The 27,117-nt window shown below is 53.9% G+C and overlaps 3 protein-coding genes across 11 annotated transcripts in view; 1 reads left to right on the forward strand and 2 right to left on the reverse strand.

Moving 5' to 3' along the window:
* The window catches only part of FLT3LG (fms related receptor tyrosine kinase 3 ligand), a 12,506-nt gene extending 10,714 nt beyond the window's left edge, over positions 1–1,792 (reverse strand). The window contains exons 1-3 of the mRNA XM_024132815.3: positions 1,390–1,792; positions 963–1,029; positions 313–423 (exon numbers count right to left, since the gene is read on the reverse strand). Of these exons, the coding sequence (XP_023988583.1) occupies positions 313–423; positions 963–995 (144 nt within the window). The 5' untranslated portion in view covers positions 996–1,029; positions 1,390–1,792. The remainder of the gene's footprint in view (positions 1–312; positions 424–962; positions 1,030–1,389) is intronic.
* A 4,544-nt stretch (positions 1,793–6,336) lies between these two features.
* Positions 6,337–20,785, reverse strand: ALDH16A1 (aldehyde dehydrogenase 16 family member A1). Of its 5 annotated transcripts, none has more exons than XM_007112415.4 (17): positions 20,657–20,785; positions 15,892–15,994; positions 15,344–15,470; positions 14,483–14,661; positions 14,322–14,399; positions 14,044–14,225; positions 13,804–13,956; positions 12,911–13,096; positions 12,439–12,534; positions 12,100–12,236; positions 11,834–11,939; positions 11,618–11,748; positions 11,096–11,263; positions 10,593–10,794; positions 7,643–7,828; positions 7,191–7,313; positions 6,337–6,611 (listed from the first exon to the last, which is right to left on the reverse strand). In XM_007112415.4, the coding sequence occupies exons 1-17, from the start codon at positions 20,744–20,746 to the stop codon at positions 6,450–6,452; spliced, it is 2,409 nt and encodes an 802-aa protein (XP_007112477.1). In that variant the 5' UTR covers positions 20,747–20,785; the 3' UTR covers positions 6,337–6,449. The 5 variants fall into 5 exon arrangements, with proteins under 5 accessions (XP_007112477.1, XP_028339021.1, XP_028339019.1 ...); XM_028483220.2 differs by lacking the exon at positions 20,657–20,785 and adding an exon at positions 19,210–19,279; XM_028483218.2 differs by lacking the exon at positions 11,096–11,263.
* Positions 20,662–26,298, forward strand: PIH1D1 (PIH1 domain containing 1). 5 transcript variants are annotated; one of them, XM_007112424.4, is made up of 10 exons: positions 20,662–20,804; positions 21,674–21,780; positions 22,216–22,282; positions 22,893–23,072; positions 24,206–24,267; positions 24,360–24,441; positions 24,841–24,970; positions 25,202–25,277; positions 25,646–25,789; positions 26,177–26,298. In XM_007112424.4, exons 1-10 carry the CDS (start codon positions 20,768–20,770, stop codon positions 26,216–26,218), a joined length of 927 nt encoding a protein of 308 aa, XP_007112486.1. In that variant the 5' UTR covers positions 20,662–20,767; the 3' UTR covers positions 26,219–26,298. The 5 variants fall into 5 exon arrangements, with proteins under 5 accessions (XP_007112486.1, XP_007112484.1, XP_007112483.1 ...); XM_007112422.3 differs by having other exon boundaries at positions 20,723–20,804; positions 21,687–21,780; XM_007112421.4 differs by having other exon boundaries at positions 20,799–20,899.
* Positions 26,299–27,117: the final 819 nt, after the last annotated feature.

Consider the following 27,117-nt stretch of genomic DNA (forward strand, 5'->3'; position numbering starts at 1 on the left):
GGGGGACAGGGACCCAGAGAGAAGGGGGCGGGACCCAGGGTGGGGAGATGGGGACCCAGAGAGAGGGGGACAGAGACGTGGGGGGGCGGGGACCCAGAGAGACGGGGGCGGGGACCCAGGGTGGGGAGATGGGGACCCAGAGAGAGGGGGACGGAGACCTGGGGGGGCGGGGACAGAAAGAGGGGGGCGGGGACTTGGGGGAGGGGAGCCGGGGACCCAGGGTGCGGAGACGGGGAGCCACAGAGACCCAGACGGGGGAACTCAGACCCAGAGACAGAGCCTCGGCGTCCGGTTTGGAGCAGGGACGCTCACCAGCTTGCCGATGGTGCTGGCGAAGGTGGAGGAGATGGGGCTGTGGGGGAAGGAGCAGCCCGGGGTCCCACGGAGGCCGGGGCTCAGCAGCAGCAGCAGCAGCAGCGGCGTCTGAGGGCCGCGCGGAGTGAGGCCTCCATGGGCCCCGCCCCCGCCCCCGCCCCCCGTCGAGGCTGCCCCCTCCGGCCCCCTTCTCTCTCTTCCCTCTAGCTCCTTTCCAGCTCTTCCACTTCTCAGCTCCTCCTCCTCTGGGCTCCTGTGTGCCCACCTCGGACCGTCTTTCCTGTATCTCTTTCCGCCTCTGGTCGGGAGCTGACCAGTTTTCACCCTCCTCTGCCCCATGTGTTTCGCCCCCCATCTCCCCACCTCGGCCCATCTCTCTCTGCTCACTGCTAACCAGGATCTTCTCATCTCTGTCCACCCCTCTGCCCCTCCATGCTCATCTCGCCTGTTTCTCCCTAGATCTGGGTCCCATCTTTCCCATTTGTACCCACCTCCCTGCTTCTTCCCCCGACCCTTACCCATCTCTCCCCACCCCTGTCCATCTTCCCCACCCCTGTCCACCCCAACTCTGTCCATCTCCCCTCTCAGCTCTACCCATCTTGACACCGCTGTTCCTTTCCCCCACCTTAACCCCCAGGGATACGCACAGTTGGGCTCCAGGCTGGCGCCAGCACTATCATTTCGGCCCGGGGCCCCTCATGCCTGTGGCCGGATCTTGGAAGGGACAGAAGAGCGAGTCTCGGACCCCCGCACCCCAGCCCCTTCCTTGCCCGCCCCTCCCGCCCCTTCACCTCCCCGTCCCTCCCGCCCCTCCCCCTCCCCGCCCCTCCGCCCCTCCCTCGGTCCTTTGATGTGGCTAAGTTTCCGCCTCCTACTCTATAGAACTTCCTGCGTGAAGCACGGTTATGATGAAAACTCCTTATCTCCCCTTCTAAGAACCCCGACGTCCGGTGCCCGCAACCCTCCCCAGGCCAGGGACCCAGGAACCCGACCCCCACCCCTCTCCGCTCGGCCCCAAGAGGGGGGTCCCGGCCCCGCCCTTCGGGGACCAGGAGCCTCTTTCTCCTCACGCACCAGGCTTGCCCCAGCTGGGTGTGGAAGGGGCCACGCCGGGTGACAGCCAGAGATCGAAAGTGAAAGGAAATATTGGGGGGAGATAGCGAGCTGGGCGTGGGGGTGGGAATCGGGCTGGTGCAAGGGGCGCCACCTGGTGGTGACAGTGGCAGCTGACGCCGCAAAGGGCGTCTCCGTGGGACTCCCGCTCAAGTGGGCTGAGGTTGGGTTGTTCCCTGGGGGGGGACACAGTGAATGGGGAGCTGCGGTTCCAACGTGGATCTGTCTCTAGCTAGAGCTCATCACACAGGGCCAGGAGGAGGTCACCCTGAGCCCTTCATCTTTGCCTTGAAACCTCAGCCCCAGCCCCCAACCCCAGTCACCTTCCACATCGAGGTAAGTGACAGCTCCATCCTTCCAGGTGTTCAGTCCCAAATGCATGGAGGGGACCTGTGACTGTTTGCCTCTCACTGTCCACTGACAGTCCAGTCTGTCAGCAAAGCTGTTGGCTGACCATCAAAATGTATCCAGAATCCGCCCACCTCTCGTCACCCGCCTGCCACCACCATCACCCGCCTGCATGTCACTGTTCCCTATACCCACCTCATCAGCTTCCCTGCCTCAGCCTGTTCCCCATATGCAGCCAGAGGGAGCCTGTGAAGACCTAAGTCCCCTCACGTCCCTCCTCTGCTCCAACGCCACCGCCCACCCCCGTACCTGCCACAAAAGTCCAAGGCCTCACTGTGGCCTAGACAGACCTGCAGGATCTGGCCCTGTCCCCCGTCTCCTCTCTCCTCCCTCCTCGCTCAAATCCAGCCAAGCTGGCCTAAGGCAGGCACGCCTCTGGCCCAGGGCCTTTGCACTGGCTGTTCTCTCAGCCTGGAATGCCCTTCCCCCACATACCCACATGGCTCAACCTGATCTCATTCAGGTCTTTGCTCAACTACACAAGGCAAAGCCTTCCCCAACCACCCTTTGTCAAGTTGCACCCCCCTCCCAGCACTCCCACTCATCCCTGCTTTGAGGCTCTCTCCCTCATCATGACCTTTATTGTCAGTTGTCCCTATGAGGACGTCAGCTCTGGGAGGACCACGGTGAGTGTGTACTTACCCAGCTGGATCTCCAGCACCAAGAACTGTGCGTGGCTCACGGCAAGTGCTCGATCAACATTTGTTAAATGAATGAACAAGTGGATCCTGGCCCCTTCGGCATTGTTGTGGTATATTGGAGAATGCATCTGGTCTCCGTACCAGATCTGGTCTCTAAGTCCTTGGAACTTCCAGGTAAGTGATAGGCTTGTCTTTGTTATTCATGGATGGAGGGTGCTCCCTGACCACACCTGAGTGTACACTAATGAGGGACTCAGGATGGGGGCTGGTCAGGACCAGAAAAACCAGTCATGTGATTAGAGGGTTGGGGCACAGGAAGAAGTCTAACTTACCGACCTCTCACCTCCAACCTCGAGGGAAGGGGAGAGAGGCTAGAAATTGAGTTCAATTTCTGTCTCCAACTTCACATGGCTTTTTCCTCTTCTGTCTTCTCCTCTTTTTTTTTTTTTTTTCGTTTGCGGTACGCGCGCCTCTCACTGTTGTGGCCTCTCCCGTTGAGGAGCACAGGCTCCAGACGCGCAGGCTCAGCGGCCACGGCTCACGGGCCCAGCCGCTCCGCGGTATGTGGGATCCTCCCGGACCGGGGCACGAACCCGTGTCCCCTGCATCGGCAGGCGGACTCTCAACCACTGCGCCACCAGGGAAGCACTGTCTTCTCCTCTTTTGTCTCTTATAAGGGAACTTGTATTTAGATGTAGGGTCTACTTGGATAACCCAGGATATCTCGAGATCCTTGACTTAATTACATCTGCAAAGACTTTTTCCAAATAAGGTCACATTCGTAGGTTCCGGGGTTAGGACATTATCTTTTGGGGGCCACCACTGAAACCACTAGTTCCCTCAAAGCTGTTTCTCACCTCTGGAAACAGCATGGGCGAAGGCCGCACTGGCTGTTTCCTCTGCCAGGGATGCTCTCCCTCCACCACTTTTCTAACCTAATTAGATCCTCATTGTCCTTCAAGACCCAATGCAATCACTAATCACCAGGGAAATGCAAATCAGAACCACAATGAGGTATTACCTCACACACCTGTTAGGATGGCTATTATCAAAAAGACAGAGATAAGTGTTGGAGAGGGTGAGGAGGAATGTAAACTGGTACGGCCGCTATGGAAAAAGGTGTGAAGATCCCTAACAAAATAACAAATAGAGGGAATTCCCTGGTGGTCCAGTGGTTAGGACTTCATGCTTTCACTGCCTTCACTGCTGAGGGCGTGGGTTCAATCCCTGGTCTGGGAACTAAGAACCCACAAGCCACGCAGCGAGGCCAAAAACAAAAGAACAACAAAAATAGTGTCCATTGGCTAATGGATGAAGAAGATATGTGTATATACACACAATGGAATATTATTCGGCCACAAAAAGAAGGAAAACCTGCCATTAACCTGGAGGACATTATGCTCAGTGAAATTAGTCAAAGACTAATACTGTATGGTGTCACATATGGGGAATCTAAAAAAGTCAAATTAATAGACCCAGAGAGTAAAATGGCTGCCAGCAGCTGGGAGGTCAGGGAAACAGAGAGTTATTGGTCAGAAGAGACAAACTTTTAGTTATGAGTAAGTTCTGAGGATCTCATGCACGGCGTGGTGACTGCATTTAGCAAGACTGTATGGTATACTTGGAAGTGGCTGAGAGTGGATTTTTTTTTTAAGTAATTAATTTATTTGTTTTTGGCTGTGTTGGGTCTTCGTTGCTGCGTGCCCGCTTTCTCTAGCTGTGGCGAGTGAGAGCTACTCTTCGTTGCAGTGCGCGGGCTTCTTCTCACTGCTGTGGCTTCTCTTGCTGTGGAGCACGGGCTCTAGGCACGCGGGCTCGGTAGTTGTGACGCACGGGCTTAGTTGCTCCGCGGCATGTGGGATCTTCCCGGACCAGGGCTGGAACCCGTGTCCCCTACATTGGCAGGCGGAGTCTTAACCACTGCGCCACCAGGGAAGTCCTGTGAGAATGGATCTCCAGTGTTCTCACCACAAATAAAAAAGGTAAGTATGTGAGGCGACGGATGTGTTAATTAACCTGATTGTGGTAATCATTTCACAGTGCATATGTATGTTAAATTATCATGTTGCACACCTTAAGAAATACATTGTAGAAGTGAAATATATACAATTTTTAACTGTCAATTATACCCCAATAAGGCTGGGGAAAAAAATACTCAGTGAAGTGGCACCTGCCTTGGGAAGATTCCTGCCATCTCTCTCGCCTTCACCTCATACACAGACACACACACACACTCAAGTTGGGAAAGGTGTCTTCTTCAGGCCCCCGGAGTGCCCTGAGCTTCTACCACTGCTATAGTACTGTACCTGTCACCTTAGGTTACATCAGTGTCTTTCAGCCAGAGCTGAGCCTACCTCTCCTCTGCTCACAGATCCTCTATGGCTCCCTAGTGCCCTTGGGACAAATTCCCAACCCCTGCTGACACCTTAATTTTAGCTCAGTGAGACCCATTTCAGACTTCTGACCTCCAGAGTTGTAAGATAAGATGTTTGCATTGTTTTATTTAAGCCACTAACTTTGTGGTCATTGTCACAGCACTGACAAGAAATGAATATACCTCTCATCCACTGCGTGAGCTCACAAGGCTAGGTTCTGTCTTGTTCATGGCCATCCCCAGCACCTACAACAGTGCCCCACTCACAGCAGGCACTCAACCAATTTTTGTTGACCAACTGAATGGCTGCCTTAACTAGGAGCTCGTGCCCCTAAGCCAGAGAAGATTGGACCAGAAGTGGACGTCTACCCCAGTCTGGCCAATCAGATTTCTTCTCCTGTGGATGTGGCACTAAGTGTCCTCTGTGGTCTGGGCTGGAGGTATAGAGACCTCCTGTAGTTGGCTTTGGCTGGTTAAAGCAACAGGACTAATAGGAAGGTCACTGAGGCAGCCCATGGAATCTGGGGGGAAGTTATCAGACCCCAGGGGAGCTAGAGCCGTCCAGGGACTTTCCTCCAAGACCTTCCCGTGTCTTTCCTGTCCAAACGTCCAGATACTGGGAGAGGTTATCTATTCTGCCCAGCTTTAGTCAAATACTGACAGGAGGTTGTCTGCTCTCATTTGCCCCAGGACAAAATCAACCTCTAATTAACAGCATGTTTTGTGTAACCATCACAGAATCTACCCAGTGAGGTTGGAACTATTAGCCCCAATTTATAGATGAGGAAACTGAGGCTTAAGAGAGGTGAAGAAGCTTTCCTAAAGTCACATGGCTAGAAGGATCTGGAATGAAGCAGACAGGCAGATACAAGACCCAAGAGATCACGTGACCCACTGAGACGGGACCTGAATACAGCTCCTGCTTGCATTCGTGTTCTCAGGACCTGGGGTTCCCGGCTGTGTATCTTGCCCTATTTTCCATATCTCTGTAGCTTTCCAGAAAATTTCCTTTTATCCTAAGCTAGTGTGTGTGGGTTCCTTGCATCAGAAAGAATTCTCAAACAGTGGTATGCTGGGGTGGCTTGTGGAACTGTTAAAAATTCAGGAATTGTCAGCTGGTTGTTCAATAATCTGGAGCTTGAAATTGACATGGTAGGAGCACCATGGAACTGGCTAAAGTTACTTACCATGGATTTTATTTTATTCCAGAGAGCTACTGTATCTCATTTTCACCAGCACACCACAGATTCTGAGGCAATGCAGAGGCAGAGAAAACCAGGGAGCAGGAGCCATTGGATGGAAAAGACCAGAAGAGACAAGAGTCGCTGCGGCCCTGTCCAAAGTTTCTTAGAGTCCCTTGTATCTATTTCACAGACACTGTGTTGTCCTGGCGCCAGCCCATGGGGCTGCTGAGTCTTAGAACTGAAATGGCCTCAATAGCCCAGAAGTTGCTATTTCCTCCCTTCCTCCCCTCAGAAGCACAGCCAAGATTGGTCAGAGTTTATTGGAACCATAATAAGAGGAAAGTTCCAGACGTCTGGCATCGGTTGGGGTCCATCTGTCCTCTGTCCAAGATGGAGTGGGTGGCACCTGGGCAATCAGTCCCCCATGGGCAGCCACAGGGCCTTGGTCCGTGCTGCCCGCAGCCCCAGCTCTGGGCCTGCCCCCTCGGCGTCCTGATCCCAGGCCCGCGGGCAGCCTCTGTTCACCCACACGGGCTTGAGGTTTCCTGCTGAGGCCCATTCCACAAACTGGGAGCCCTGGTGTGGGGAGATGGGGGGGGGGGTGCCAGCATTTCCATTGGCTTGGTTGCTAAGCAGCTGCTTCCTTGGCAACAAGGACTATTATTGAGGAGGGGCCTAACGGCTTGCCTAGGCTCTGTGGCTAGAATGTTCAGCTCCTAGAAAGCAAACATTCCAGATGCTGAGGGAAACAAGGTTGACCTTTACGGCTATGGAACTTCTTCCCCTTTAACAGCCCACACTCAAAGGAATGGGGCCCGAAGTTATTGTTGACGAAGAGTTCCCATCTGTTATCATCAGGAGGTTTAACAGGGTGGACTGTAGGCTTCTGACACTGTTGCTAGGGTGTGGTCCTTAGCAATGGGTTGTCCAATGAGATTAGGTCTTTGGGCTAGGCAGGATCTCAGGCCCTTGTTGCTAAGGAGATCCTCTTCCTTAGCAACCAGGGCTGTAAAGGGGCAGGATCTCAGAACGTGGTTGCCAAGGAGTTTCTCCCCCTTAGCAATGGGTGTTTTAAGGGGGTGCAGCCATGTCCCCAGAAAAGGAAGAGTTTGTTGGTGAAGTTTAAGACACTGGAGATGGCAAAACAAAAGGTACCTGAGCAGATCCGAAATACCACAGGGCCTGGATGTCCTGGTGCAAGGCCAGGCAGCGGGTCAGGTGGTCCCGGTCTCCTGTCACCACATTCACCAGGCCCCCTGGCAACAAGGTGGCCATATCCTAGGGGATGGGATAGTGGGTCATCCAGGGTTGGGAGGGAGTCAGAGACCCCCAGGGCTGTCGGGGAGGGTGAGGAATGGGCATCTGGGGAGTGGCCGTGGGGGTCCCTGAAGGAATGGGACTGGGGTCATGACTGGTGAAGGCTCACAGTCTGGAGAGAACCATCACTGGGTCTATGAGGAGTGAAGGTTTTGTGCCAGGATGCAGGTTACCATGGTTACCAAGGGGGTGGGGTGAGAGCTGAGCTCCTGCAGGTCTTGGGGCATCTTTCATCCATCTGCTGCTCCACAGGCTGCTGGGAGCAGCAGCAGGCAGGCAGGCGATTGTACCTGGCAGACCTCCAAGGCAGGGATGGGACAGGCCCCGCTGGGCACCAAGACCACAGTGTTGCCGTGGGCCAGAGCAGGGGCCAGCAGAGACACGAAGGCAAGCAGGGGCCACTCTTCCGGGCACACGATAGCCAGCACGCCCAGAGGTTCCTGCAGCCGAAGCACGGGGCCTTTCAGCTCTGCTACCTGCAGGGACAGGCAGGAGGTCAAGGGTGGGGCAGGGGAGCCTGACTGCCCTCCTTTGGTCTCCTCTATCACCCACCCTTTTTCTCCTCTCATCCCCAACTTTGCTTCTCCGTAACAACTCCAATCATAATAATAAAACCAGGTGATATTTCAGAGCATAGACTCTGGAGTCAGATGCTGGGTTCCTATCAGCTGTGTGACCTTGGGTGAGTTACTTAACCTCTCTGGGCCTCAGTTTCCCATCTTTAAAATGAGGATAATAATAGTGCCTACCTCAGAGATTTGCTGTTAAGATAGAATGAGTTAATATGTGTAGAGGTCTCGAAATCTAGCCTATAGGTTTGTGTGTGTGTGTGTGTTTAAATTTATTTATTTATTTATTTTTGGCTGCATTGGGTCTTTGCTGTTGTGCGCAGGCCTTCTCTAGCTGCAGAGAGCGGGGGCTACTCTACGTTGCGGTGCACGGGCTTCTCCCTGCGGTGGCTTCTCTTGTTGTGGAGCATGGGCTCTAGGCATGCGGGCTTCAGTAGTTGTGGCTCGCGGGCTCTAGAGCACAGGCTCAGTAGTTGTGCCACACGGGCTTAGTTGCTCCATGGCATGTGGGATCTTCGCAGACCAGGGCTCGAACCCATGTCCCCTGCATTGGCAGGCGGATTCTTAACCACTGCGCCACCAGGGAAGCCCTGTGTGTGTGTTTTAAAGCTTTATTGAATATAACTGACTATCACTAAACTGCACACACTTTAAAGGGTACAATTTGATAAGTTCTGATATATGGATACACCCGTGAAACCAATCACAACAATCAAGATAATGAACTTCACTCCCCCAAATTTCCTTGTGCCCCTTGGTAATCCTTCCCTCCCTGCCTCTACTTGAACCCTCTGTGCTCAGACAACCAGTGATCTGTTTTCTCTCTATAAATTAGTATTTTCTAGAAATTTCTAGATATAGAATCATACACAGTCTGTACTCTTTTATCTGGCTGCTTTCACTCAGCATAACCATTTAGAGATTCATCCATGCTGTAACTTGTTCCCTCCTGATTGCTGAGTAGGAGTCCAATGTATGGGTGGGCCACATTTTGTTTATCTATTAACATATTGAGGGACATTTGGATTGCTTTTTTGGCTACCATGAATAATGCTGCTATAAACATTTGTGCAGGGACTTCCCTGGTGCTCCAGTGGTTAAGACTCCGTGCTCCCACTGCAGGGGGCATGGGTTTGATCCCTGGTCAGGGAACTAAGATCCTGCATCCTGCAAGCTGCACAGCAAGGCCAAAAAACAAAACAAAACAAAACAAAAACTTGTGCCTAAGTCTTTGTATGGATATATATACTCATTTCTCTTGGGCTAAAACCTAGAAGTTAAATTTATTTAGATAAATACGTAGGAATCATGGTGGGTCATACATTAAGAGCATATCTAGGGAGTTCCCTGGTGGCCTAGTGGTTGGATTCCGGGCTTTCACTGCTGTGGCGTGGGTTCAATCCCTGCTTGGGGAACTGAGATCCTGCAAGCCATGCAGTGTGGCCAAAAAAAAAAAAAAAAAAAAAAGTATATATAACTTTTTAAGAAACTGCCAAACTGTTTTCCAAAGTGGTTGTCCCATTGATGGTCCCACCAGCAGGTGCGAGAGTTCCAGTTCCTCCACATCCTCACCAACACTTGGTATGGTCAGTCTTTTGAATTTCAGCCGTTCGATAGGTGCCTAATGATATCTCATGATGGTTTTTTGTTGTTGTTGTTGTTGGCTGCGCTGGGTCTTCGTTGCTGCGCGCGGGCTTTCTCTAGTTGCAGAGAGCGGGGGCTACTCTTCATTGCGGTGCGAGGGCTTCTCACTGCGGTGGCTTCTCCTGTTGCAGAGCACGGGCTCGAGGTGCGTGGGCTTCAGTAGTTGTGGCTTGCGGGCTCTAGAGTGTGGGCTCAGTAGTTGTGGTGCATGGGCTTAGCTGCTCTGCAGCATGTGGGATCTTCCTGGACCAGGGCTCGAAACCGTGTCCCCTGCATTGGCAGGCGGATTCTTAACCACTGCGCCACCAGGGAAGTCTCTCATGGTGGTTTGGCTTGCATTTCTCCAATGACTAATGATGCGGAGCATTCTTCCATGTGCTTATTGGCCATCCATAAGCAAACATTTTCTGAGCCCTTGGCTACACGTCAGACATTAAATGCTCGGCTCACTTAGTTTCATAACAACTCCTCAAGGTTGGTACCACTGTATAATTGAATAACTGTATATCATTTATGGAGGAAGCCCAGGTCAAGTGACTAGCTATCTTTCCATTATCTTTCTATTATCTCTATCCCTGAGCATGCCCAGGCCATTGCTGGAGTCACTGAATCCGCACGCTTTCTTCACTGGACCCACCGTACGTTTCAGACCAACCTAGTATCTATATTTAGCTGCATATTATACATATAAACAAAACAAAAATCAAACCAAACAATACTCTGTGCAATGCACTCTAAATTTTCTATCCTGTTCTCTTTTGTTAAAGAAAGAAACAAGAACAAAAATACCAAAGCAGGGCTATGACCCACTAAATTGGTTTTATGGCCCAGTACTGGCTCACTAACAACAATTTGAAACACTACTCTATGAGGTGGGCTGGATACCCATTATACAGAGGATGAAATCAAGGTGTAGAGAGGTGAGGCCACTGGGGCCTGGACCCCCAGTCTGGCTCATTCTGGAGCCCTTCCTCTGACGCCACTCCAGACTGCCTGACCTGTCTGCCGGCTCACAGACCCCTCTCACCTGCAGGGTGCAGCCTTGGGCCTGGACACGGGCCCCCCACGCCCGAAGCCGCCTCACGCTCAGCTCCACCTCCGCCTTGGCGACCTTGAGCTCCACTCCATGCCTCTCCAGCCTCGAGACCAGGGTGGACTCTCGGCGTTGCAGTGCGGCCGCCAGGGCCCACAGTAGGGCTGCTCGGGCCCCTGGCGACTGGCCCACCCAGCTGTGGGTGGACAGGGCACATTGGGGGTTGGTTTCCTCATCCTGGCTCTTTCCAGGTGCCCTACCTCTGTCCACAGCTCCTACCCTGGGGGTCCAGGCCCCATAGCCCATCTGCCCAGGGAGGAGAGTGAGGGGCCAGACCCACATCCCGTCAGCCCTGGGAGCTCAGACTCCACAGCCCACAGTCCTCGGGGTCCAGACCCCATGTCCCATCAGCATCAGCCTAGTCCTGGGGTTTCAGGCTCCCCTCTCTGACACCCCACGACCCCTGGGCTATCTCATGTGACGCCTCCATTCCTTACCCAGGGGCAGCCTGGTGAGCAGCCTCCACGGCACCTCGGATATCCTTGGCTCCACCCTCAGCCACATAGCCATGGAGATTGCCCTGCGAATCCCGGATGGGCCTGGAGCTCCGGGCCCCAGGAGCCTGGAAGCGGCCTCCCACAAAGAGCCCATAGGGGGGTGCTGGGCTGGAGTAGGGTGAGGTGTGAGAGTGGGTGCTGGGGCAGGGACTGCTCAGACCTCCAACCAACCCCACTGGATGGACCACTCGAGCTCCCATGAGCCTCTGCGAGACCCCACATTCCTGGCCCCCTGAGTCTCTGGGAGAGCACAGACCTTCATTTAGCAGAACTGAGACTCTCATCAGGCCTGGCGGGTGGGGTGAGCCGTAAGACCCAGAATGAAATTCTCAGCAGGACTCAGGGACCCCTTGATGGCTCTCAAGAACCTCCCTCCAGTCCATGGAGGAGCCTGCCACCATTTCCCCTCTCCCCTCCCACACTCCAGGAATTCTAAGAGCTGTTGTCCCTAGAACAGCTCACCTAAGCCCTGTTTCAGGCCCAGCTGGTAGGGTGGAGGGAACAGCAAGGCCAAAGGTGTCATAGTTCAGATTCTCCGACAGGTAGGGCAGCTGGGTAGGGGTTCCTGAGGGCCGCAGATACTCATACAGACCCTGAGAGAGGGATAGTGTCAAGAGAACGTGAGAAGGGCCCAAGGTGGATGAAGGGGTGGTGATGGGCAGGGAGGGGTGCACTCACATCTGGCCCCCCGTGCCAGGAAGACCCACTCTCCTTGCAGCCACCTGTTGGCACTGCAGGGTCTCTGAGGCCGTGGGCATTGATCCAGACCGTGCCCATCTGGAGCCTGTGGGGAGGAGGGGACATCAGAGAGAAATGCACAAACTTCAGGGGGGGAGGGGTAGTCAGAGAGGCGGGGAGAGACCCAGAGAGAGGGGAAGACATCGAGACTGAAGCTGGGGCCATTCCAGGAGGGCCCCCGGTGTGCCCAGTGGGTGTGAACTGACCCGTAGGCCAGCTCCAGGGCCTGCCCCAGTCTCTCGCTCCATACGCTTGCACTGCCTCCTCGGGGCGTCCAGTTGGCCATGGCCAGCGCCTCCTTAGCAGTGCGGAAAGGGGAGGCCACGACCAGAGGCCACGGCACCTGGAACGGGTGACAAGGGAGCTCAGGCGGCCTGGCCAGGCCCTCCCTCCAACACCCCACCCACTAGGAGTCCAGCCTACAGCAGTCAGCAGCCCCCAGACCCAGTCCAAATGGTCACCCCGGGGGCCTCCGTGCTGTGCCACCCATGTCCGGCTGAGGATGGGTGGATGGCCTAGGGTCTCTGAGACCCTGAGGGGCTTACCTCTGCCTGGGTACATGGAGAGGCTGGAGGGAGGTCAGAGACCAAGGATGGGGGAAAGAATGGGCTGTCTGGAGGCATACTGCCAGCCTGGAAGACCTAGGGAGACAGAGAAATAGATCTGCAAGTTCACTCCAGTCCTCTCCTCCCCAGGGTTCCAGGAGTCTGGACCCCAGACCCCTCCTCCCTCAGACCTGGGAGTCAGACCCCAGCCCCTCCTCCCTCAGACCCAGGAGTCCAGGCCCTCAGCCCCTCCTCCCTCAGACCTAGAAGTCCAGGCCCCCAGCCCCTCCTCCCTCAGACCCAGGATCCAGACCCCCAGCCCCTCCTTCCTCAGACCCAGGAGTCCAGCCCGCAGGCCCTCCTTGCTCACACCCTGGAGTCCAGGCCCCCAGACCCATCCCTCCCCAGACCCAGGAGTCAGATCTTGAGTTCCCTCCTCCCCCGGCACCCCAGAGTCTGCACCCAGGCTCACCTGTGCACCCTGGCTCTGGGCCTCACGCACATAGCGCTGGGCCAGGTCACGTGCAGCAGCCCCCCGGGCCCCCATGTCCACGGCTCCGTCTAGCCCTCGGCCACCGCGAAGCCGCCCCATCCGCGCCTGGAGCCGCCTCATTGTCTCATCCCACACAGACTCCTGGATGAGGAGTCTGAGTCCCCCCTGTTAGGAAAAGGGGGGGATAGGGTGGGCAAACTCAGAGCCTACGTGGGTGGGTCACATCCCCACAGAGGGCCAAGCCTGGGGGACATATGCGCACAGATCAGAGGAGGGTCAGGGAGAAGTAGCCAAGGACCAAGAGACTCCCTGAGGCCCCAATCCCCAGGGAGGATGTGGAGTTATAGAAAGCCGGTGACGCAGAGTGAAGAGAGACGCTAGAAAACTAGGACACGGACACTCAGAAAAATGAAGAGTCCTAAAGAACAACAGACACAGAGCCCCCGAGCCTGGAAGCCCAGGAGAGCCGGGAACGTGGAGATTCAGAAACTCGAGAGGATGAGGAATCCTTCACATGTGATGGTCTACAGATAAGAGTTTGGAGACACAAAGAACTGAAAATTAAAACGAATGAAGGGACTTCCCTTGTGGTCCAGTGGTTAAGACTCCGCGCTCCCCATGCAGGGGGCCCAGGTTCCATCCCTGGTCAGGTATCTAGATCCCACATGCATGCCGCAACTAAGAGTTCACGTGCCACAACTAAAAGATCCCGCATGCCACAACGAATATCCCACACGCGGCAACGGAGATCGTGCATGCTGCAACTAAGACCCAGCCCAGCCAAATAAATTAATAAAAAAAATAAACAAATAAAATGAATGAAGACATGGCCCCAAGGTCTGGAGACAGACAGCCCAGCCCCCAAGTCTCACCGGGCTGCGGTCAGACCAGGCTGCATCCACGACGCCCTCCACGGCCGAGTCCACATCCGCCGTCTCCATCAGTAGCAGCAGCGACTCAGCCCCCAGTGCCAGGCCCAGCTCGGGACCCTGGCCCGCCAGGGCCCGCCGGAGGGCACGGCCATCCTATGGGATCCACGCAGGGGTCAGCAGCGGGGAGGAGCATTCCAGCCCCCCAGCTGTGTCCAGACACCCTCCCACCCCTGAAGATACCTCGATGGTTCCACAGAAGGCCACCTTCTGGACTCCAGGCTGGGAGGCCAGGACAGGCCCCAGGGAGGCAGGGCCACTGATCACATTGAGGATTCCTGGGAACTGGCCTAGCTCCCCTGCCAGCTGGGCCACAAGGAGGGGCGTCGGAGAGGCTGGGGGCACGAGGACCACCACAGTGCAGCCTGGGGAAGGCAGGCAGCTCAAGGACCCTGGAGTCCAGACCCCCGGCCCCCTTCTCCCTCAGACCCCGGAGTCCCAAACCCCAGCCAGTCATTTACCCACAGCCAGGGCAGGGCAAATCCTCTGCATCATCTCAAGGAAGCAGAATGTGGGTGGCAAGATGAGACCAATCACTCCTGCAAGAAGAAATGAGACTGGCGCAGGCACTGCTGGATGGTGAGGGAGGAGAGGGCTGGGGGCTGGGACTCCTGTTTCTCACCCAAGGGCTCCCAGCCTGCCAGCGCCTCCTCCTGGGTGTGTGCCTGGACTGCATGGTGCTGGAGCAGCTGCTGGGCCAGAGGGACATCCCTGTCTCGAACTTCTCGAATGGCCCGTCCGGTAACCAGGGACTCCAGGGTCCACAGCAGCCGCTGGTGCTTCTGGATCATCTTGGCCAGCCTGTGGAGCAAGCAGGGGGGGATGGTCATTTTTTTCTTTTTTCCTTTTCCTTGGCCGCCCGCATGGCTTGAGGGATCTTAGTTCCCCGACCAGGGATCGAACCTGTGCCCCCTGCAGTGGAAGCGCAGAGTCCTAATCACTGGACCGCCAGGGAAGTCCTGGGATGGTCATTTCCAACTGCCCCTTGGCCTGACAGAGTCCTGGAACACGCCCTGTGTATACCTGAAGTACAATCCCCAGGAACCCCTGGGGCATCAGCACTATTTACCAGTGGTGGAGGGCACCAAAGAACCTCAGGGTGCTGTGTAAAGATCTTGGCCACCTGTAACCCCCAAATGTGCTAGGAAATGAAAGCTTAGCCTTTAAGTTCAACTGTTCTTTGGGAAATGGAATGTTTGTCTCTAACTTCCCCTGGAAAACAGTTTCAGGAACTTCACCAGCCCCAGTGAGCTGTTGAGAAATGGCGCCCGGATGAGTCCCAAGGGTATGCTGGGAAACAGGCTTTGTCATTTCTAGTCCCAGCGAACAGTGAGAAATGGATGTTTTAGCTGCTAAAGGCTCAAAGGCATGCTGGGAATATGAGTCTTAGCAGCCAGTGAATTCAGTGGGATATTGGGAAATACAGAGTCTTTGTTCTCAAATACTTCTCCGTCTCCTGGGGTCCACACCTCAAGTGCATCACCTGGTCAGATGCTGGGCCCGAAAGGCTCCAGGTTGTGTGCTCCAGTTCTCCAGCGAGGTCCTGGCAGCCTCCACGGCTCCCGCCACATCCTCCGTCTGTGCCTGGAGGCAACTGGCCAAGTTCTCTCCTGGGGAGATGAATGGGGGGAACCCAGCTGGGAGGTGGGGGGAACCCGTGTCAGAACTGGAGGGGGCTGACATTTCTGGAGCACAGAAGCGCCCCAAGGCAGTAAAGCTGGTCCCCCTACCCCACACAGGGTCTCAGTTTTATCATCTGACAAATGGGGATAAATCTATATAGGTCTTTGCTCTGACTGCCTCCCACAGGCAAGGAAGGGATTTTAGGAGACAGTGACTTCAAAAGTCTTCACAGGGACCTAGAAGCGTAATTAGGAGGACTGTTATCAAGAGGAGCCAGAAATCTCAGCCTTCTTCTCCCACCAGCTGCTCCCTGCCCTCAGGGCCCTGAGCAGAGAGAGTGGTATATTGTTGATGGGTACACCTGGGGCCATAGACACCTCTTTCCCACGACTGGGGGACACCGCATACCTGTGATGGGATCCTGGCAAGGCACTGAACTCCTGTGTTCAGGCTTTAACCACTGTCCGTTAACATAGTGACCCAAGTGCCGGTCCTGGGTGTCCAGCCAGGCCTGGGGGAGGTGGAGAGAGTTCGGAAAGGGTTCTGAGAGGCAGCTGGGGGAGCTCTATCCCTACCCAGAGTCCTCTGGGAAGAGAATACCCGCCCCCTTTGCCCCATCAGTTATTTTCCCGTGTAGGAGGAAAATACACATAAACATAAAAAATACATAACATGAAATTCACCATTTTAAAGCGTAAATTCAGGGCATTTTGTATCAATACATTCACAGTGTTGTGCAACCATCTCCACTATCTACTTCCAGAACATCGGGAATTCCCTGGTGGTCCAGTGGTTAGGACACCACGCTTCCACTGCTGGAGGCCCAGGTTCGATCCCTGGTCGCGGAACTAAGATCCTACGTGGCGAGCAGCACAGCAAAAGAAAAAAATCCACAACATTTCCATCACCCCAAAAGGAAACTCCATACCCATTAAGAGCTCACCCTCCCTTCTCCCCTGCCCCCAAGTCCTGGCAACCACTAACCTGCTCTCTGTCTCTATGAACTGGCCTATTCTGGACATTTCATATATAAATGGAATCCTACAATACGTGACTTTCTGTGTCTAGCTTCTGCCACTCAGCTTGGTGTTTCCAAGATTCATCCGCACGGTAGCATGGATCAGAATTTCATTTCTCTTTATGGCTGTATGATATCCCATTGTCTGGAGAGACCACATTTTCTTTACCCATTCATCAGCTGATGGGCATTTAGGTTGTTTCTGCCTTTTGGCTATTGTGAATAGTGTTGCTGTGAATGTTCACGTACAAGTCTTTCTTTGAATACGTCTTTACTTCTTTTGGGCCTATATCTCAGAGTGGAGCTGCGGGTCATATAGCGATACTGAGTAATTCATGGAGGAAACACCAAACTGTTTTCCACAGCAGCTGCATCATTTTACATTCTCACCAGCAACATATGAGGGATGTCCTATTGACTTTTACATATGGAGAATGTGAACAAAGGATTAATAAAACCTGTTCTTCTCCAAGGAGAAATGAGCTTCTTGAATAGAAATGACTTTCTATTTCCCTGGAAATCTGATACAATTCAGTTATATTTCTAGACAATATTGACCCCCGACTGGTCCACTGCACCTGGACTGGGAAAACTGGGAATATACCATAAATATCCAGTGGGAAGCCAGAACTTTGGGGCTTCCTGGAGTGCTCTGCATTCTTGTGATGGGCATGTTCCTTGCCAGGACCCTTGCAATGCCCATGAGACTGTATCACGTGGTATCAGGTTCTCTTTGGGAGGTGGGGTTTTTAAGCCAGATGACTCCCATACCTTCCACGTGCGATGGCGTTCCCTCCCAGCTCAGCTGTCATTACTCGGGAAGGATGTGACCCCTACTGAAGACACAGGCCTGATGCTGCCTTGCCAGGTGCAGTTTATTTGGTTGTGAAGTGCCTGACTGAGCCCAAGGTAGGGAGTCCCTGGAGCCTGGGGCCACATGGCCTGGGTTTGAATTGTGGCTCTGAAACTTCCTTGTTGTGCAGTCTTAGCATGGGTCTTAAAATACCCTGGTCTCAGCTAACCCATCTGGAAGATGGAGATAATCACAGTCTCTCCCTATTTCACAAGACACTGATGAGAATTAAATGGATCCATATGTGTCATAGGCTCAGAACAGCACTTACTTAAGACTTCCTATTCATTTTACTGCATTTCATTCTCCCTGTCTGTTTCCTGTTTCTTTCTCTCCCTGTCTTCCCTAAATCCTTTCTAAATCCAAGACATCCTTTCCACTTTTTCCTTCTGCAAACTGGTTTTTGTTGCTGTTGTTTTTGGCGGCTGGCTTGCGGGATCTTAGTTCCCCGATCAGGGATTGAACCCGGGCCCCCTGCAGTGAAAGCGAGGAGTCCTAATCACTGGACCGCCAGGGAATTCCCCAAACTGTTTTCTCTTAGCATCCCCGATGCCTTAGTCTCCTGATTTTTCTCTTACCCTACCAACTGGGCCTCCTCATCTTTCTTTAAAGTAAAAAAAAATTTTTTTTTTTGGCTGTGCTGGGTCCTCACTGGGGCGTGTGGGCTTCTTCGCTGTGGGCTTCTCTCTGGTTATGGCACACGAGTGCAGTTGCCCCGCGGCATGTGGCATCCTAGTTCCCCGACCAGGGTTGAACTCGCGTCCCCTGCGTTGGCAGGTGGATTCTTAACCACTGGATCACCAGGGAAGCCCCCTAAATTTTTAAGTAAAGTAAAAATTCATAAGTTTCAAATTCAAAGATGCCCCCCCGACGGAAAGACACATTTTTGAAATAGTCGGGCATATATGAACATGGGCTGGGCACTAGATAATACTAAAGAATGACTGTTAACGTTAAAACAGCCTGGCGGTTATGTTACAAAATGAGTCCTTACCTGTTAGAAATGAAGATTCAAATACTTATGGGAAAATAACATGACATCTGGGTTTTAAATCACTCCAGGAAAAAAAAAAACAAAGAGATACAACATTGGATGAAATGCTGATGATTGTTGACATTGAGTGATGGATAAATGGGAGTTCATAATTTAAGTACTCTGTGTAACTTTGCAAAATTTCCCCCCCAAAGAAAAATAGAACCCAGAAAGAATGTTCCACAGGGTCCTGGCAGGCCACCCCGGTGTGAGAAGAGGGCCCTGGTGGAGACTAGGAACTCGTGACTTGTCTAAAAAGACAGTTAGCTATTGGATCCAGATAATCTTTGTCAGGGAATGTGAGCCAAAGGTTGCCAAACTTTGGAATTTTATTTTCAAAAGAAGCTGGAATCCCGGATGTTTACATGAAATTAGTTGTCCACTAATTCGCATTTTGTTGTGGTTTTTTTTTTTGTTTTTTTTTTTTTTTTTTTTTTGCCGTACACGGGCCTCTCACTGTTGTGGCCTCTCCCGTTGCGGAGCACAGGCTCCGGACGCGCAGGCTCAGCGGCCATGGCTCACGGGCCCAGCCGCTCCGCGGCACGTGGGATCTTCCCGGACCAGGGCACGAACCTGTGTCCCCTGAATCGGCAGGCGGACTCTCAACCCCTGCGCCACCAGGGAAGCCCTACTAATTCGCATTTTTAAAAATAAAGTTCAGGCCAAAGAAAACATGTTTGTTGGTTGAGTCTGGCCCACAGATTGTAAGACTGAGCTGGGGGTGGGGGGATAGGGGGCATGGGCTCTGGAATCCCAGGGCTCAGGTTCAAATCTCATTTTCACATTTTTTAAAGATGTATTGACTGTTGGCAAATTACTTACCTCTTTAAGCTTCTGTCTGCTATCACTAAAGTAATGACAGTAATCCCCTCTCACAGCTGTTTTGGGGATTAAATGCGATCATGCTGAACACAGAGGCTGGCACATAGAAAGCACCCAATAAATATAAGCTATTATCACATTATTGCTATTTCAGGATAGTCCATCTCTAACCAACCTCCAAGTGTGGGAATTCTCTATACTCCATCCCAGATCCTCTTATCTGAGTCTACGCTATAGTTCTAGATAATCTCATCATTCTCACCATTCAATTATCTTCCTACTGTGAGGTCCCTGTCTCTAGACCTGAGGCTCAAGCACAAGTAGTATTTGACTGCTGCACATGGCCCAAGGCTTTCCCTCTCATCATCACCATGTGATAACCAAGCCCACAGTCTTTCCCAACCTTTCTGCCACCCTACTCCTCTTGGGTTTACCATGGTTGGGGGGGGGGGGAGGACAGAGACAGCCAGACCCAGACCCGAGGCACTGTCCTTGCCCTCTCAATACCCCAAACCCTGTTCCTCCTGCATCTCTGCCTCATCTCTTCTCCATCTCTACAGTCCGCACCAGGCTCTGGTCTCATCTTCTTCCACGTGGACCACGTTCTAACCTCCTCTTTCCCTCCAGAGAAGCCCAAGCTTCTCACACCTAGGTGCTAGAGGGCCCTGTGAGATCAGGATAGCTCCATGGGGGAATTCTGAGGGGGCTGGGTAACTATACAAAATTCGAGGCACCGAAGTTATATACGGGAACCCCAAGATCGTTCTGGGGGACCCTGAGGGATCACGGGAGTCTTAGGGAAGTTCTGAAGTACACGGAGGGATCACGGGAGCCCCACGGGGTTATTCTGCGGGGTTGAAGGTAATTACAGGAAGTTCTGATGTATTCTGGGATTCCGAGAGTTCCCGAGATTATAGAAACCCCACAAGTATTGACGTGACCCTGAGAACTCACGGGGGCTCCGCGGAGGTCTCCGGACGACCAAGGGAGCCCCCCCAGGAATTCCGAGGGACCCGGGGAGCCATAGGATATTCTGAGGAATCACGGGAAGTCTACGCGGGTTCTGAGGGTCCTCGGAAGATCACGGGAGCCCCACAGGAATTCTGAGTCCCAGGGGATCACAGGAAGCTCTGAGGCGGCCCTGAAGAATCACAGAAGCCCCTCGGGGGATTCTGAAGAATAGGAGAAGCACCACCCTGAGTTTTGGACCGTGGAACACGACAGCCACTAGGGCTCGCGAGAACAGACCAAAGGGCTAACAGGCAGCAACCGTTAAGGGCTCAAGGGAACGTCCTCCGGAGTGGATCCTAAGGCGTGGCGGGAATCACGGGAGCTGAGAGGGGCGGAGCTGCTGAGCTGCCGCGGTGGATCACGGGAGTCCGCGCTCAAAACGGGGCCCGGAGGACTGGGAAGGGGGATGGGCAGCGCCGGCCGGGCAAGCCCTCACCAATGCGCATGCGTGGCTCTCCGGCACCGGTCCGTATTCCAGCGTGGTGAAGATCTCGCAGGCGCGGGCTCCTGCGCGCGTCGCAGCCATCACGCTCCCAGGCCGCTTTCCATGGACTGCGGGACTCTCTCCCCAAGGGAACCTCGAGGTCTGAAGGGCGGCACCGCCCGCTCCAGCCCAAAGGGCGGGGCTACAGGAGATAGAGCGTAACCCCGCCTTAGGATCCGGTGACTCCGCTTATAGGTCTGCGCCGGGAAGTGTAGTTTGGAGCATGCGCATTCCTCAAAGCTGGGGGAGTGGGGAACGAAAATATGGATGCCTTCAAATAGGTACGAGGCCTCCAGATTTAGAAGAGTGGCCGTATTGGCGTCTTCCCACCACCCTGTTCATGTTGGAGACCGAAAGTGCAACATTTAGCCCGAAATATCTTTACTCCAGAATCTAATCTACCTCTGGGGACGAGGTGACTGTTCAGAGATCAGAAGGGAGTCCTTTAGGATGGACACTTAACTTTAGGTTTTAAAAGTATAAAAAGCTATAAAAGCTTTGCCCAGTAACCTGGCCAGATGTGGCTGTAGGGAAGGAGCGGAAGTGTGGCTTTAACCACACCGGAAGTGTGGCGTTTAGTGGCTGTCTGGATTTAGTTTTGATTGGTTGAGGTGAAGGGCGTGGCTTCAGACTTAGACTAGATTGTTCTGTGATTGGTACCGACTGCGGTTGCAGGATAGATGATGGAGCGTTGGGGTTGTCGGAAGTGTGGCCTACCCGAGTTCCTGGTTACGCAGAGATCAGAAAAGTGGCTCTCATTTAAACACTTGGCACATAGGGCTTAGAGGGCATCTAGAGACATTTGGCTCCCAAGATATTTGATGCAGTATCTGACCTGAGTGAAACTGTAGTCTCAAGCCAGATTCTTAGATTTTCGTACAGAATTGTGGGTGTTGGGAGTCGGTTGAGGGCCCGGGAGCAGGCCTCAGAGTTCGGATCCAACCGAAGGTTGTTGCTGAGGACGCCTAGGTCTCCTCCCCAGGGCCATGGCCGACTTGAAGCTGCTGGTACCGGAGCTAAACGAGCCAGAGACGATGAACGCTGAGACGGCGCGTTTCGAGGAGCTGCTGCTGCAGGTGCGGACTGAACGGACTCCTGGGTCCCTGAGGATTTGGGGGGGGAGAGGGAGAGGGAGAGAGAGAGAGAGAGAGAGGGAGAGAGAGGGAGAGAGGGAGAGGGAGAGGGAGAGGGAGAGGGAGAGAGAGAGAGAGAGAAAACTCAGAAACGGGACTACAGTTCCCAGAATGCACTGGCGGGGGTGGGGCAACAGGGCCTACGGGAGTTGTAGTTGCTTATCTACTACTACTACTAGCTGTTCGCTAGTCTCTGGAAGACATGGGAGTGGGATCAGCGTTGTCCTTCGGGTTCCTCAAAGTAGGAAGGGGATATAGTATGTGTCATGCCCTGCCTATCTCATATAAGTAAAAATTGCTCACTAAACATTTGAGGAACAAATGAGGGGGTTCTGACAGCACAAACGCCAAGCCTGGACGTTGTTTTCTTTCACACAGGCCTCCAAGGAGCTCCAGCAAGCCCAGACAAGCAGACCAGAATCTACACAGATACAACCTCAACCTGGTGAGAAAGGCAGAAACCCAAAGAGAGAGGGATAGAGTCCCAGAGAGAGGTGGTCACAGACTGGGGGCAGGGGACATAGGGAAAGGAGAGAGGAAGGAGACACAGTAGTGGTGTATAGAGGCCTTGGGTGATGGGAGTGAACGGAAACCCAGAGAGAGCAAGGAAGGGACTGAGATCCAAAGAGAGGAGGGATAAATTGGAAGGTTGGGATTGACATATTCTCACTAATATATATAAAATAGATAACTAATAAGGACCTACTGTATAACACAGGGAACTCTACTCAATACTCTGTAATGACCTATATGGGAAAAGAATCTAAAAAAGAGTTACACATATATATATGTATAACTGATTCACTTTGCTGTTCAGCGGAAAGTAACAACATTGTAAATCAACTATACCACAATAAAAAAAAAAGAGAGAGAGATGTGGGGTGACTAGGGGGACAGAGACTCAAAGACAGAGAGTCAGAAATCCCAGGGGCGGGAAGAGGAACAGACCCAGAAAGTGGAGGACTAATACTCTACGAGGGGGACAGATCAAAAGAAGGATGGACACTGAGACCCATGCAGAGACAGATGGTCAAGGACAAACCCATTCCCACCAGGTTTCTGCATAAAGACCAACTCATCTGAAGGGAAGGTTTTCATCAACATTTGTCACTCTCCCTCCATCCCTCCTCCCGCTGACTTGACTGAGGATGAGCTGCTTCAAATGCTGGAGGAGGACCAAGCTGGGTTTCGCATCCCCATGAGTCTGGGAGAGCCGCATGCTGAACTGGATGCAAGTCAGTGCCTTGAAAGGACCCAGGAATCTAGCCCCCTCGGTCCTTTCTTCCCTAGAATCCAGGGCCCAGTACCCTCCTCCCTCAGGACCTAGAAACCTGGCACCCCTGTACTGATCCTTTTCCCCATGGCATATCCCTAGCCTCCTGGGCATCCAGAACTCTCACTGGACAGTCCTGGTTCTCCTCACCTGGCCAGGCTGGCACTTCTCCCTGCCCCACCCCAGGGCAAGGGAGGGCTGGGCAGGTGCTCATTAGCTGATCTCCTGGCTGTAGGCCTCGGCCAGCCCTAACTCATCCCTGTTTTCTCCTCCACCCTCTCCCCTGTCTCTGTGTCTCTGCCTTGTCTCACCTCTGTCTCTAGAGTTTCTGTCTCTATATCCTTGTTTTTTCAATTCACATATGTCCCCTGAAGCCTCCTGGGATGAAGCTTTGGCCATTGCCCTGGGGAGTAGGGACTTATCAAAACCCAGAACCTGCCCTTGAGAAGCTCTCAGTCTTGGTTGAGGATGAAGGAGGCAGATGTGATTTCAATGTGGTGTGACTCTTTGCTGTGCTCAGGGTGGGGTGGGGGGGCCTCTTCACTCCCACTGAGGGATCAGGGAAGGCTTCCTGGAGGAGGAGACATCAGATATAAGATTTCAAGGAACCAGAGCAGTTCATCAGGCCAAGACAGAGAAGAGGGTTCTAGGCAGAGAGGACAGAGGGGTCCAGAGGCTGGAGAGAAATGATTGAATTGAATTGATCAGTAATCAAGAGTGATTGGAAGAAATTTAAAGGGATGAGGTTGCTGGAGAAGTGAACTCTCTCCAGGTGGGAGGGGCACTCCCCACAGGGCCTCCAGTGCCAGGCTGAAGGACTCAGTCCTCTCCCTGCGGGTGCTGGGGAGCCTTGGGAGGACTATGAACTGGGGAGGGTCAGGGTCAGCTCTGGGACATGGTGGGGAAGGAACAGAGGGGAAGAGACTGGAGCTGGGAGACGAGGCTGGTATGAATCCAGACTGGCAAGTGCGTGTCTTGACTTCCTAATGTCTCTGGCTCTGTGGCTGCTGTTCTTGATTGTGTTTTCCTTGGCTGTGCCTGGGCCGTGGGGTTCCCACCGAGGGCTGGGGTCTCACCCCCTTTCTCTCCCGGCAGAAGGCCAGGGTTGTACCGCCTACGACGTAGCTGTCAACAGCGACTTCTACCGGAGGATGCAGGTTGGGGGCGGGGCTGCAGGGGAGGCCTGGGCCGGGGCCTCTCCCTCCATCCCCCAGCCCTCCCACATCTCTTCTCCCTCTTTCACTCCTAGAACAGCGATTTCTTGCGGGAGCTTGTGATCACCATTGCCAGGGAGGGCCTTGAGGACAAATACAGCCTGCCATTAAATCCAGGTGAGGGGCGGGGCCTGGGCCATAGGGAGGAACCAAACCCGGAGGAGCTTGGGGGCGGCCCCTGGGAGAAGTGGGACTAGTGTGGGCAGGGATTATATTAGCCCCTGGGCTGTGGAGTTCAGGGAGAGGGCTGTGTGAGTCTTGGGAAGGGGGAGAGGGAGGAGGCGGGGGATTCCAGATAAGCGGAGGGGTCTTGAGAGCCTTGGGGGGCGGGGCTAAGGCAGGCACGCTTCCTAAAGTCAAGCTTGGGGGTGTGGTCAGATCCCTGGTATCCTCGGCAGAGGGCGGAGCCTCTCCCATGAGGCTCTCGCAGAGCAAGACCCCCTTCTTCCTCTAGGGGAAGGGAGCAAAGGACACCCTGAGCCATGTGACCTTTGATCCTGTGCTCCTTCCCCTCAGAGTGGCGTATATTGAAGAACAGACCTTTCCTGGGCTCTATCTCCCAGCAGAATATCCGCTCCCAGCAGCGTCCTCGGATCCAGGAGCTGGGGAACCTGTACATGCCCGACTCCCCGAGACCTGAGAAAGGGTGGGCATTCAGTGGGCTCCCTATCTCCTGTCTCCCCGACATTCTTTGGAATCTCTCCCGCCATCCTGTAGGTGTCGGTGTCCTGGGGCTCTGGGAACCCAGAGGGAGGAAAAGCAGAACTCCCTCTGGGAAGGTGTCCTGAGGCTGCAGGGCTGGGAGGGAGAAAGAGAGGGAACAGCCCTGGTAAAGACCTGGCAGCTCTTCTGAGTTCTGGGTCTTGTTCCTCCCCAGCCCTGAGAAGCCTCACGTGAACCTTTGGCTGGAGGCCCCTGACCTCCTCTTGGCCGAAATTGACCTCCCCAAACTGGTGAGTGCACCCTCCACCAGAGTAGGAGAATGAGGTCTGGAAGGGTTGGGGTCTTGGAGGGGAAGTGATGTGGGCTTGTGGTCAGACAAGGCTTGTGTGAGCCTGGCTAGTGCTGCCCTCTGAGCAGGTTGCCTCCTCTGTCCCATGGGGGCCTCAGGCCCCCTGCTGATGCTGTCCTGAGGGACGATGCCCAGGGCATCGTTCAGTGCTCAGTCATAAACCTGTAATTACTGTGTCCCACCTTTTTCTTGGGAGATGAGACTCTTTAAATATGGTATCTCGACACTCGAGAGTTCTCTCACTGGTCAGTGTTCTTATCGTCCTGTTGCTGGGAAGGGAAGGGTGGGCTGATTCCACTGCATCCCCAGGAAGGCGCTCTGGGACTGTCGCTGGAGATCGGGGAGAATCGACTGGTGATGGGGGGCCCCCAGCAGCTGTACCATCTGGATGCCTACATCCCCCTGCGAATCAGCTGTGATGAGAGCAAGGCAGCCTTCCATCAGAAGAGAAAGGTACCTGGGGGGCTGGGGGTTGTGGGGAACCAGGGACACTCGGGGACCTGGACCCCTGGGTCTGAGGGTGGAGGAGCTGGGGACCTGGACCCCTGGGTCTGAGGAAGGAGGGACTGGGGTCCTGGACTCTGGGTCTAAGGGGGGAGGGGCTGGGGGCCTGGACTCTGGGTCTGAGGGGGGAGGGGCTGGGGGGCCTGGATCCTGGGTCTGATGGAGGAGGGGCTGGGGACCTGGACCCCTGGGTCTGAGGAAGGAGGGACTGGGGTCCTGGACTCTGGGTCTGAGGCGGGAGGGGCTGGGGGCCGGGACTCCTGGGTCTGAGGGGGGAGGGGCTGGGGGCTGGATCCCCAGGTCCTGAACCTCTTTCCCCTTCCTCTCTCTCCTCAGCAATTGATGGTGGCGATGCCCCTTCTGTCCGTGCCTTCTTGATTGGGTGTCTCCCTGTGCTTCTACATGGAGGGAAGAGGCTGGTGGCTTCCCTAAAATTGAAATAAAAGATTTTTGCCTTTGTTCTGTGTCTGGCTAGGAGTAAATGGGGATTGGGAGGGAAGAGGGACATTGGACTGGAGTCCCATGGAGGTCACTCCCCCAGCTCAGGCTTCGTCCTCTCCCCCGATCCTCTCCCTGGCCTCCTGGCCTCTAGTCTCTCCCCTTGTTAGTCTCTCCCAAGGCCCCAGAGCTGCCCTTGCCCCACTCCTGTTCACAGCCCCTCTTTGGTTCCCCAGCGCCCCTAGGAGAAATTCCAAGCCTCTCAGCTAGCACTCAATGTTCTGTGCTGTCTGGTTGCCTTCATGTTCCCTTTTTTTTTTTTTTTTTTCCCACTGCAGGGCACATGAGATCTTAGCTCCCGACCAGGGATCAACCCCATGTCCCCTGCAGTGGAAGTTTGGAGTACTAATCACTGGACCGCCAGGGAAGTCCCCCTTCATGTTCCCTTTTGGCCTCTTCCAGTCACTCAGGCTAGTCGTACTGAGCAGTGTCCTGACCACACCAGTTTTTTACACCTTTTCTTAGTTTCTGCTCTTCCCCTATTTCGTACCCTCTTCTCCAGTACACCTACCCAGGTCTACTCCAGTACCTCTGGTTGTTTGCCCTCACAGGGCACGTCTCCTTACTCTACACCCATGCCCTGCCCCGACCCTCCCAGTCATCCCTTTTAGTGAGCTTTTCCTGGGAAGCATTTCAAACTTGAGGCTTTCTTTGATCTTCCCTGGCTGAGTTAGAATCCTCCTCTGGTGGTCCCCAATACCCAGTGATACTCTCATTACAGCTGTGTCCCCTATGGTGTGACAATGCCTGACGCCCAGTAGGAACTCAATAAATATTTG

Source organism: Physeter macrocephalus, unplaced genomic scaffold (genome assembly GCF_002837175.3).
Source record: "Physeter macrocephalus isolate SW-GA unplaced genomic scaffold, ASM283717v5 random_13, whole genome shotgun sequence".
NCBI lineage: Eukaryota > Metazoa > Chordata > Mammalia > Artiodactyla > Physeteridae > Physeter > Physeter macrocephalus.

Coding starts and splice junctions, on each gene's coding strand:
- ALDH16A1 (XM_007112415.4), bottom strand. CDS start 20,746: ATGGCTGCGACGCGCGCAGGAGCCCGCGCCTGCGAGATCTTCACCACG. Junction 15,995..20,656: donor AGAGCCACGCATGCGCATTG/GTGAGGGCTTGC, acceptor CACCTCCCCCAG/GCCTGGCTGGACACCCAGGA. Junction 6,612..7,190: donor GGTATTTCGGATCTGCTCAG/GTACCTTTTGTT, acceptor TCCCCACACCAG/GGCTCCCAGTTTGTGGAATG.
- PIH1D1 (XM_007112417.4), top strand. CDS start 20,928: ATGCGCATTCCTCAAAGCTGGGGGAGTGGGGAACGAAAATATGGATGC. Junction 24,971..25,201: donor TCCCCGAGACCTGAGAAAGG/GTGGGCATTCAG, acceptor GTTCCTCCCCAG/CCCTGAGAAGCCTCACGTGA. Junction 25,790..26,176: donor CCTTCCATCAGAAGAGAAAG/GTACCTGGGGGG, acceptor CTCTCTCCTCAG/CAATTGATGGTGGCGATGCC.